The sequence below is a fragment of the Amphimedon queenslandica genome, unplaced genomic scaffold (genome assembly GCF_000090795.2).
Source record: "Amphimedon queenslandica unplaced genomic scaffold, v1.1 AMPQUscaffold_13200, whole genome shotgun sequence".
Taxonomy (NCBI): Eukaryota; Metazoa; Porifera; class Demospongiae; order Haplosclerida; family Niphatidae; genus Amphimedon; species Amphimedon queenslandica.
In genome coordinates this window covers 99,238-111,074 of record NW_003546564.1, presented here as the reverse complement: position 1 = coordinate 111,074, position 11,837 = coordinate 99,238, and the positions used below count along the sequence as shown (strand labels likewise).

At 35.5% G+C, this 11,837-nt stretch overlaps 2 protein-coding genes across 3 annotated transcripts; one reads left to right on the top strand and one right to left on the bottom strand.

Moving 5' to 3' along the window:
• The first annotated feature begins 1,386 nt into the window (after positions 1-1,386).
• Positions 1,387-2,789, top strand: LOC100631707 (EF-hand domain-containing protein D2-like). The gene is made up of 4 exons (XM_003388785.3): positions 1,387-1,588; positions 1,654-1,801; positions 2,252-2,423; positions 2,571-2,789. Exons 1-4 carry the CDS (start codon positions 1,389-1,391, stop codon positions 2,654-2,656), a joined length of 606 nt encoding a protein of 201 aa, XP_003388833.2. The 5' UTR covers positions 1,387-1,388; the 3' UTR covers positions 2,657-2,789.
• Positions 2,756-11,819, bottom strand: LOC109584544 (rap1 GTPase-activating protein 2-like). Of its 2 annotated transcripts, none has more exons than XM_020000313.1 (18): positions 11,663-11,819; positions 10,393-10,480; positions 9,373-9,405; positions 8,598-8,915; positions 7,783-8,084; positions 7,364-7,442; positions 7,250-7,321; positions 7,079-7,162; positions 6,923-7,023; positions 6,461-6,590; positions 4,948-5,103; positions 4,746-4,904; positions 4,503-4,592; positions 4,251-4,453; positions 3,300-4,059; positions 3,170-3,239; positions 3,026-3,111; positions 2,756-2,905 (listed from the first exon to the last, which is right to left on the bottom strand). In XM_020000313.1, the coding sequence occupies exons 2-18, from the start codon at positions 10,435-10,437 to the stop codon at positions 2,768-2,770; spliced, it is 2,826 nt and encodes a 941-aa protein (XP_019855872.1). In that variant the 5' UTR covers positions 10,438-10,480; positions 11,663-11,819; the 3' UTR covers positions 2,756-2,767. The 2 variants fall into 2 exon arrangements, with proteins under 2 accessions (XP_019855872.1, XP_019855871.1); XM_020000312.1 differs by lacking the exon at positions 11,663-11,819 and adding an exon at positions 11,042-11,413.
• Between the last annotated feature and the right edge of the window lie 18 nt (positions 11,820-11,837).

The window sequence follows — 11,837 nt, the reverse complement described above, 5'->3', positions numbered from 1 at the left end:
TAGAGAGCATGCTTTTATATCAAATGTACCTTCATGTAAAAGTAATAGTAATATAATCCAATTAGTAATAGTAATAGGAATAATTATAATTACTTTAGTTTAGTCAACTAATTAATGGTAATAGTAGTGTCAAAAAATTTTCTTGTTAATAGTAATTGTAATAATACATTTTACCGCATGTCACAACTTTTTACACAAATTACAACTATAGGGTATGTGCTATTAACCACAGGCTTATCCATAAACAGTCAAGTACCGTATAGCTCCAAATTTTCATCAGTCAAAAATTTCGTCAAAATCTTAATTTCTTGTTAAAATTAATTTTCGTCAATAAAATTTTCGTTATTTTTGTTATTAATCTGCATACTACCCACGTGGAACAAAAATTTTGTCAGTTAAAAATTTCGTCAAGCAAAAGTACCTGACGAATTTGACGAAAATTTTGACCGACGAAAATTTTGACCGACGAAAATTTGGAACTATACGGTAGTTAATAGTACACGCCCAAGAAGTATCATCCCTGATACAGGCAAGTCTGATTAGGTTATTTTCGTGGGTCTAATGTTTTGTGGTTTGCCGTGGTTGACAGCTAGCCTGTAAAATTTTGAGGTAAGCCCCAAAACCACGAAAATAAAGAACTACAAAAATAACCCACTATATGGTATTTTTATACAGCCTTGATAGGCATTATTGCCTGTTGCTCAGGCTAAACTAATACCGTACCATTATTCTATCATAATTATTGTGGCTGATTATCACAATCGTATCATATGCTAGGTTGATTGCTGCAGGCTACCCAAAATCCCTGATACAGAATGTATCAGGCTGAGTCATGACTGAAAATCATTTATGATTTGGATTAAAATTCTTGGCTGTGTACATACACACCCATTGAAGTAGTTGTAAGGAACATAATGTAAAATGCAATTTGTCAAGTGAACTGAACAGAACTACACTCCAATACACTAAATGTTGGATAATAAGTTTACTTTCGTTGTATTCTATCGATAGATCGGTAATATCATCAATAATTGTTTCACGAGTGCTAGTAGCTCTTTCACTATCGATATCTGAAAACAATAGTTATAATTATTGTAATAGTCTAGATATAGAATCAATGGACTGACCTTCCTCATCACCTTGATCAGTTAATAACTTCAGTTCAGCCATTGCCTGTTAAAAAAGCTAGCCACTAAGTATCTTGCACTTGCAGCTGCGAGCCTGCGACGTGGACTACTGGAGAACTGGACTCGGAAAAATATTATAGTTACCGCGCTTTCAAGCAAAATACACAATAGGCATTGTACATCTAGGGGATGGATTTACGGATCATGCACGCAGCCAGTCTCTCGCGGGGCCAGACTCAATTTTTATTAGAATTCGCAGCCATGCCCCCAAATAAGTGGGTGTGTAGATATACAGCGACAAGCTTAGAAATGGCCGAATCAGAGCTTGCAAGCAAGTTAAACAGGCAACAGCAGATAAACGATGGAGAAGTGAAGGCTGCTAAAGTCTCCCAGTCAGTGTATGCAGAGTTTAAAGAGTTCTCTATACAAGAAATCAAAGAATACAGAAAGATATTCGTAAAGTAATGAATGAATGCTTGTTTACACATACTAGATAGTTTACACACTAATGCGCTTTCTTTTTCAGATATGATGTAGATAAGAGTGGTTTTATTGATTTTATGGAGCTTAAGCTGATGATGGAGAAACTGGGAGAGCCCCAGACCCACCTTGGACTGAAGGCAATGATAAAAGAAGTTGATGAAGATCACGACAATCAAATTAGCTTTAGAGAGGTATGGAAAAAAAAGATTCTCTTTCCTCTATTTTTTGTTTTGTGTACCCTTTCAACATCTGCTTTTCCTTGTACCTTTACTCCTCATTCTTATGTCTCTGGCATTCTTATCGATTGTTCCCATTCATGTGAAAACATTTATCATGTTTGTGACCATAAAAGGAAGTTCTATGCCCATACGTGTCTTGCTTGCAAGGAGTCTACTATAATCTAATTTTATTCCTTATGTTTATTATAAATAAAATATCAAATTCCCTTATGAGTTGCAATCATAACTCCTTAATTCCTATATAGTTTATGCCTATATTTAAAAACTTCTTTCCTAGTTTATCTTTATATTTAGGAATACTTATCCTAATTTTTGCTTACATTCAAAACTCCTTTCCTAGTTCATGCTTGTATTTAAGAACTCCTTTAGTTCATGCTTGTATTTAAGAACTTTTTATTCTAGTTTATGCTTATATTCAAGAAGGCTCGTGATGGGACTCTAGAGGTGGATGGGCTCAAGGCAATAGCTGGTAGTTGTGATGTGGCTGCTGAAGGTGTCAAAGGAGCGAAGAGCTTCTTTGAAGCAAAAGTAAACGAGCAAGCAAGGGGAGCTAAATTTGAGAAAGAGATCAAAGGTACGACCAATTTTTAATTTCATTTATCACATGTAAATAAAAATAACAGATAATAACAAATAAATAATAACAATAATAATAATAATAATAATAATAATAATAATAATAATAATAATAATAATAATAATAATATTTTGTTGATGACAGAGGAACAAGAAAAGAAAAAGAAAGAGGCAGAAGAGGCTGCTGAAAGAAAGAAAGCATTTAAAGAGAAGGCATCAATGTGGCATTAAAAAGATCAGAGTGTACTTGGAAGAATGTGATGCGGTTTAATAACTTTCTGTTATATTATTATTATATATATTTTATAGTTTTCTTTATTTTTCTGTCTATTTTCCTGCTTTTTATAACTTAGTTCCAATTTCAGAGTCTTTTCGAGTTGGTTCCGATTCGCTGATCCCAGTTCCAGATAGATCTCGCATTGACTCAGTTTTAAGAGTCTTATACTTTGTCTTCCATTTCTTTACTTGACCCGATAATTTCTGCAAATAAAAAGTAGATTAATAATGAATTGAAAATTAAATTTAAAATTGCTTTCCACTCTCAATAAATCATAAGTTAAATGACAAATTCCAACAAAGTTGTATCATGTTTATACTCACGGCATTTTCTTTGCACAAGTATAACTGCATTTGACGTAGTCTTGCCACTTCGTCAGTCAGCGATTTGATAGAACCAAGCAGTGAATCTATGGAGAAGAGAGAGTGTACATGCATGAAGCTCATGTTTTATGCTGTGGTATGTACCGTATGTTGTGTCAGTTCTTTCACCATTAATGCTTTCATCAGAATCACTTTCACCAGAACCGCTGCCAGGCTTTAAAAAGTAAAGTAAAAGATGAAATTTAAATTTAAATCATACAGTATCTATACTCACTGTTTCAGCTATAGGCGTTATCTGTCTTTCATCAGCCGATTCCTCTTCTAAAGATAACGGGAATGAGAATCTATCGAGTGTAGAGTTAGATGATGTATAGTATCCAAGAGTATTCATGTCCATTCCAGCAGTGTTCCTCTGATGAACCTCCAACATCCTCACTCTATTGGAGACAGGAACTCTCCTTCCTCCCTCAATGGGAGACAGCGAGTGAGGAGGAGTAGGGAACGTGAACATTGGCCTCATGTTGTCAACTTGAATTCCTACATCACAAGAGCGGGGACCCGAGCCGCTGGGGGCATCAATGTCTAAAAGGTCTCCTCTCCTTCGGTTTCTCTTCCGCCTGTCTTCATTCATTATGTCAGGATTCGATGCCCATTTCTCCCTGTGGCATCTATCAAGAGAGAATGTTCGTGAAGTTTGTGCATCGGATTCTTCATTTGGTTGAGAGGATAATATGACTACCCCCGGGAGATCGTTAGGTACGCTCCAGTTTAAGGGGGAGCTTACAGACGTGCAGTCGGATGAAAACCCGGTCTGATCTGATTTCTGATTTCGATCGTAGTAATACTCCTCTTCTCTTGATCTTTCCTCCAGTATATCTGTTGTGAGGGACTCCTTTGGTTTTCTTTTCCCTCGGATGCTGAACTTCTTTTTTGAGGAGGAAGAGGGACCTGAGGGGTTTAGGGTTTTATCCTGTCGTCTGTTGCTTCGTTTCCTTTCTAAAGTCGAAACCCTTTTCTTGCTAGAACTAGAGTCACTACAGTAACGATAAAACACATAAAATACTATGTCTGTGTACATAAATTAACATCATAAAAACATGTACAGTACAATGAGACTAAATGTTAATTCTTTTGAATTGTTTATTTGTATATGCTTCAAAAATAGCGAAAATTGGAAGTAGTTCAAATTTTATTGATATAGTAAATAATTGCCTAATTCACTTACTCTCCTCCCAGTATAGAGAGATCAGGTGTGCTGGTTGCTAGTAAATTCTTCTCAGGTTTACTCAATAGTTTATTAGGCGACAATGGCCTTGGTGCATCTCCTGTGGTCGTGGATTTACGTCGTGGGAAAAAAGTACCGAAAGTCATCCTCCTTTTTTGGGGAGACCCCAGGGAGTTTGGCTGCTCGTACGGTTCAACTGCACTCTAATTAAAGGGTGTGGTTACTAAGGTGTGGCCAATGATGAACAATTACCTTTCTTTTGTCGTGTACTGGTGTAGTTACAAATTCTTGTCCTGAAAGTTCTCTCAATAAATGAATAAATAACTGAGAACGAGTTCTTGTCTGTAAAATAAAAAAAATTAATAATTATTATCACATTAACTTGCAGAGCTAGTATGCAGGCAATAGCTCAAAGTGCTAACAATGTGTGGGCGTTAGCTCATGTGTGTGGGTGTTGATTTTGAGTGCTGATTGTGTGTGGGCATCAGCTCTTACTGCTAGTTGCAGGAAGGCAGGTGCTTGATGACACTTCGCTTCGGCATTGAGGACTTTAGTTAGGAGCCACTCTCTGAAATCTGGCCCTTTAGAGAACACAGCAGGAGTGGGAAGAGGAGGAGTAAAGTCAGGGACATCTTCTTTTGCTGCAACTGCAACCTTTAGCAAAAAAATGATTATTATTTTTTAAGTTTTGATTTACTTTGTAGACGGTGTTTTTTGAGTTCTTCTGCTCGACTTGTACGACAATGTGTGCATGAAGGAACTTTGACCTGACACAGTCCGGACTGTATGGAGTGTTGCTGTCTTGGAACACAATGAGGACAATGTCATTACCAATGTGTCTCTTTCTAGCAACCTAAAATTAGATTAATTCATAAAAAATTAAATTTTGATTAGAACTATATAATATAATATACAGAACTTAATATATGCATCAGAAATTGTAATAAAAATTTGGGGTGATTTCGAAGCCATTTTTTGAAAGAAACCATGGGCTATATAGCCTTGGGTATTTTTTTAATTTTTGACATTTTCTTAAAATGGCTGTAACTTGAAAAATTGAAGTCGGAATTACCTCAAACTTGCTACACAGCATAAGGACATCAATATGTATAAGAAAATGTAATAAAAAGTTGGAGTGATTTTGGAGCCATTTTTTGAAAAAAACCATGGGCTATAGCCTTGGGTATTTTTCAGAATTTTGACGTTTTCTTAAAATGACGGTAACTTTAAAAATATTTGTCGGAATTTGCTAAAACTTGCTACACAGCATAAGGACATCAATATGTATAAGAAAATGTAATAAAAATTTGGGGTGATTTCGAAGCCATTTTTTGAAAGAAACCATGGGCTATATAGCCTTGGGTATTTTTCAGAATGTTGACGTTTTCTTAAAATGGCCGTAACTTGAAAAATTGAAGTTGGAATCAACTCAAACTTGCTACACAGCATAAGGACATCAATATGTATAAGAAAATGTAATAAAAATTTGGGGTGATTTCGGAGCCATTTTTTGAAAAAAACCATGGGCTATAGCCTTGGGTATTTTTCAGAATTTTGACGTTTTCTTAAAATGGCTGTAACTTGAAAAATTGAAGTCAGAATCAGCTCAAACTTGCTACACAGCATAAGGACATCAATATGTATTTTAAAATATAATAAAAATTTGGGGTAATTTCTGAGCCATTTTTTGAAAAAACCATGGGCTATAGCCTTGGGTATTTTTCAGAATTTTGATGTTTTCTTAAAATGGCCGTAACTTGAAAAATTGAAGTCGGAATCAACTCAAACTTGCTACACAGCATAAGGACATCAATATGTATCAGAAAATGTAATAAAAATTTGGAGTAATTTTGAGGCCATTTTTTGGAAAAAACCATGGGCTATAGCCTTGCATGGCTTTTCTTCAAAAATTGGCTCATTTTAATAACACTCATAACTCAAAACATGTACTATAGGTATAATCATGGAATCATGTTTGGTGTTTCTGTACTGTCCCTTTTCTTATTTACACAATCATTCTCTCTATTTTCACTCCTTTTATAAATTCATTAAGCCACTTATTCAGCCTACAAATCATTTCATTCAATGCATTGTTAACAACTGAAGGAGAATAAAGAGCTCATATTAAAATAGATGAAGATATACATCACTAGTGATACATTTACATTTAGATGCATAGGTACATGTATATGTAGTGTTGTGCTACTAACCTGTTGTCTGTCCCCAGGGTCATAAGGTAGCAGTGTAGATACATGGAACATTATTTCTTGATCATTGAACTCAGTGTAAACACTGTATTTACCAGTCTGATCATTCACATTATCCAAACCACCTCTGTACCTGCATAAATCAATAAGAAATCAATGAGAAATCAAGGAGAAATCAATGAGAAATCAAGGAGAAATCAATAAAAAATCAATGATAAAATCAATAAGATATTACAGTATACATGCAGACACAAAATTCTAATTCAATTAAAATATTGTTATCCCTATAGCTCTCAATTGAATTATTCACTTAGAATAAACAAACAATATGCAGCATGCCCACAAAGAAAACACAACCATTATTAGATTTATAAACCCAACAGCTGTTACTAGTTACACTTGCATAGTCTGCATTGCATTCTTGGTAGCATGTGTCTTACTAGAAACACTCTCCCCCTCACTCACTTTTCAAATCCTTTTAGTTTTACTGTCTCTCCTAGAAGCTCGAGAAATTCTTTAAAAGCAGGCGAGTGCTCATTGTTGCAAAACATCTCCTCTTCGGTTGTCTGTGAGAGGTTTCAAATTTAGAGTCTTTTTTCTTTCATTTTTTGAAAGGCTTACCTGTCCAAATTTTTGATAAATGATTCCAATTTTGTGCTGCTTTGCAACAGAGTGCTCATCAAATTTTTGTATTATCTCTGGTGCCTGTTTGAAAAAAATAATAAAAAAGTAAAAATATGTTTGTATCAAAAGTATATGGATATGCTATGCAAATTTGACTAATAGTTCTACCTTTTTTGAGCTGATTCTCTGTAAGCCTTCAACCCTCAGTGTCTCCCCATCATTCAGCGTACTCAGTATAATCTGAAATCATGTGATAGACGTGTGACAGGATAAATGACTTACCGCTAGGTATTCTTCTGGCTCCAGTTTTCGTGACAACTGAGCAGAAGGATACACCTTGTAATGAGTTGCTTCCTTAGTTCTAGAGAAAGAGAGAGAGAGACAGATAAAGTGTGTGTGTGTGTGTGTGTGTGTGCAATGGAAAGGAAGACGAAAACAATTAACATCAAAGCTAGTAAGTTACAAGGCATACAATATCAAAGACAAAAGATCAAAAGGCAAAAATAACAAACAAAGTGCGAATAAGCCCAAAACTGACAAAAAATAAAGAAACAAATGAATAAAGAAGTTTAGGAGACTTTTGGTCTATCACACATTTGGTCTAGGTCTCCTAAAATTTTGACTTTTCAGTTAGAATGGTCTTTAAAAATTTATTCCCAGATCTGTAACAATTAATGTAGTTATACAATTTATGAACATACCTCAATATCATTCTTATCAAAGGATCGCAGCTAACATTGCCGTCAATCATCAGGCTGAACACCAGAGATCCAAATTTACTCTCTCGAACATAAAAATTCTTGTGAGGGTGACCCACAAAATGTCTCCCGTACATCATTGCAGTGTTATCAATGTCCAGCCTAAAGTGCTCAGTGTCTATCTCCGGTGCTAGCCATGTCCCATCCACGTTCCTACTGCTTTCATATTCTCCATTCTGTACCCAATAGCCTCCATCAGGTGGCGTAATGAGAAGAGGAAATGGAGCTTCATTTACTTGTATTAGCTGCAAAGTAATAATAACAATAACAATAATAATAATAATAATTAATAATGATAATGATGATGATAATAATAATAATACATCTAAGCATTTATAGTAATAGTGTAGATAATTATGATAAATATAGTTGCATGTATTCCCCATTATGTATGCTAGAACTATGAAACTGCTAAATTATCAATTCTTAGCTACTATAGTTACTATTACAGGAAGCCCCCAAACCTCAACTGCAAAATGCTATCAATATCTCATGATAATACATCAATCTGACACTGAAAACTATCCATGATGTCACATTGACTTAATGTCCAGTCAAAAATAACTGACAATATGGCCAAAAAAGGAAGTCATAATGTGTAGTGGGTAGCTAGCAATCAGTGACAAAAGTAAGTAAATAAACTGTCATTAGAACTAACAACACTGAAATTAAAATACACTACACTGATATTAAAATACACTACACTGAATTAAAATACACTACACGATACGCCCACCATTAATTGTACTTGTAATTACCTTTTTTAGTGCTTCAACTGAGCGTCGATTTGGTCTGAGTCCTATAGCAGGAGAGCCCGGAGGAAGAAGGCTAGTGTGATTACAATCATCACTGCTATTAGAGAGAGAGTTAATACTCTCACCATCAACTGGCCCATCTCCATTCTCCTCAAAAGCATGACGAGAGTTGGTCGGTGTTATCATGCTACCGTCCTCTTCTAAGATCTCCGATATTTGCTCTTCATCTTCGGAGTTAGGCTCATCAATTTCGGGCTCAGGCGTGGCTCTTATTATAACAGGAGAAGGGAAGGGAGAACGCTGGCTGTCATACCTCCGGCACTATAAAGAGGAAGGAGGGATGGAGTGAATTAGAGAGAGGGGATAGACAAAGGGATGCAAAGACGATATGAACAAACAAACATGGAGAGAAACAAGCAGTACGCCTTTAATCAGCACTACAAAGTAACGTGGAGGACAAGACGAAACAGGCTGTCAAATCAAAGGGAACAACTTTGTGGCTGTTACCTGATATTACAAGTTATGTCAATTTACTAATGACTTGTTACTATGGAATGAATAATCAACTTTTATAATATTCACAACAGCACTTTCACTGTGTGCTATTCTGTCATATAGTACTGTATCATAATATTAATACATACATATGCACATTTTCACTGTATTTATATTGATACTGTTCCCTGTCATATTGGTATACTTATAATGTACAATTGTAACTGTACATTCTGTCATATTAGTTTAATGTACACTGCACATTTATATGTCAATATAGTACCTGAGCTTTCGAGATCATGTCAACAAAATCTTGCTGAAGATGTATGAGAGAAATAAAAAATAGAGTGAATTAGTGGAATAGCATATTAAAATACATAATATAGTACATACATATAATAATAGCTAAGTGTAATAATTGTACTTGTTTTTTCCAACATATCTCACTGTAAGTAATGGAGAAACACTAATTTACTGATGTGCAAACAAAAAAATGAGTTTTATTCTCTTCCTTTTTATTCGAAATCATTGCTAGGACAAATATTATTTTTATTCAAACTATGTCCAAATATTTTCTTATTTATATGAGTTTTAGGGGTTGGTATGTTTTTATAAACCGCTTTGCTCTCTAACAAAATAGTCTACTGGTAGAAGATATAAACAAACCATAGAAGGCAATCAGAACAACACTATATTGTCATAGTAATAGTGAACGTGATGAAAGAGATGGAGTAAGGGAGAGATAAAAGGGGGACATTGGCACTGATGTAATGTATTTTTATAAAACAGTAAATAAATCATGATCCATGAAGGCACATTAATAAAGGAAAAAACAAACGCATACTCAACTATAAGGAGAAGAGGGGAAATGGTGATGTTTCTGGAACTATGGTGATACTACTGATAACCATTAAGGAAGTTCATTAAATAGTTATTTTTATTTGTGTCTAATTACGAGCTCTTATGTCTTCTCTCAAAACATGACCAATATAACAGTAGACTCTATGGCAGACTTATGCTAAAGGCAAGGAAGAGCAGGCTCCAAGAGACATGTTTCTCTAGAGCAAACATGACCAGTAATGCAAACAGTGTGGAAAGGAGGAGGAGAAAGGAAAGGAGAGAAAGAGAGAGAGAGTGGGAGAAAGTGAGAGAATAAGGCAAACAAGAGGAAAAAGGAGAGTATTATGTGAAAAGGACTAATAAGGAAAATGGAACAAGACAACAAACAGAAATCAATTAGCAGTACAACCTCATACTAAAACAAACAAAAAGAGGATTTACATAAGTGCGGTACCTTTCTTACCTCTGAAGGAGATGCTGGGAGAGACACTTCATCTCTGTAACTCATTTTCTGTAACGTTTGCCTTCTTAGTGATTTCTTCTGTGGTGGCCTAATACAGTATAAATGGAACAATAGAATTACGCAATCATAATTATGTTAATTTTTATCTGAAATCTGTCCTTTCATTACATCAGACCACAAAAATGAATCTTCCCTTCCTGCTCCACGATAAGCATAATTGGTAAATGCTCTAAAACTATACTATAATTCATAAACTAATAACTCTTATCAGTCCATTTGTTTACTATCCTCATTACTTATAGGATATAAGAGTAATGACGACTTACCAACAAGGCTAATTCCCACTAGAAAACAACCACTATTATACTATAAATATTTGTGACACACAATTTTCTGTTTAATTTTTGTTGCCATAAAGCTTGGAGCATACATTCTGCTACTGTCTGTAGTAGTAACACTGATACTCCTACTGAATATTTTGTAGAGGAACTCATCTTTCCTCTTTGTCAGCATGTCTCTCATCTTTTAACCTTGAGCTCACAGAACTTTACCTTTCTCTCCCTTCTTTTAAGCAGTAGATTAGTAGTTCTAGATATTTATTTTTTCTTTCACACCATTATAATTTACATGCAACTCTCAGCTTTCTTACCTTCTTGGTTTAAGTGATCGTGAACCAAAATGTTGCCAAAATGTCATCTTATTATTATGAGGCATATTTTGTTGCTTTGCAGGTACAGGTTTGAAAGGGGCTTGATGCTAATCTCTTGTTGTCTTGCAAACACAGTTAGACTCTGCTACTGAATACAAGTGACTGGGTCTTAATCTGCAGACTGTTAAACTGAAGCCAGCAAGGCCAAGCTCTTCTATATTTATAGCAGGGAACTGTCTGTGTGGGTTTAAGAGTTTTGGTAGGGTGGGGCAGAGCTCACTTCCCTTGGATAATACAAATAGTGTTAAAATTATATGGAACCAAGCTCTTAACAACACATCACCTTGTACTTTACTACAAGCCTACTCTTCACTAATGCAAATCGTAAGTGTTTTAGCTTGCTCATCATTAATTGCTATTGGCAAGCACAGACATTCTTGGTAGCCCGCCCGTGGCTGCTTCTCCAATTCGCTCGCTTTCTTGATAAATACTTTCCCAGTTTACACAAGGCGACATGGAAGGTTAATTGTGGTCGGATTATTTTTCAAACCTCGAGGTTCGATGCATAGCCAAGGCCCAAGCTCTGATGATACAAAAATTTACAATCCTGTGTCGACTGACCTTGTTTGGCTGTTAACACTCTGTATATCCCACACTGTGTAGAGACAGGGAGAGAACAAGCAACAATCCCCAATGCAGCACCACAGGTTGCAAAGAAAGAAGAAGAGCAGGACAGAGAGAGAGAGTGGGAGTTACTGTTTATAGCTGAATGAAGGAGGGGCGGCCGGCAAGTCAA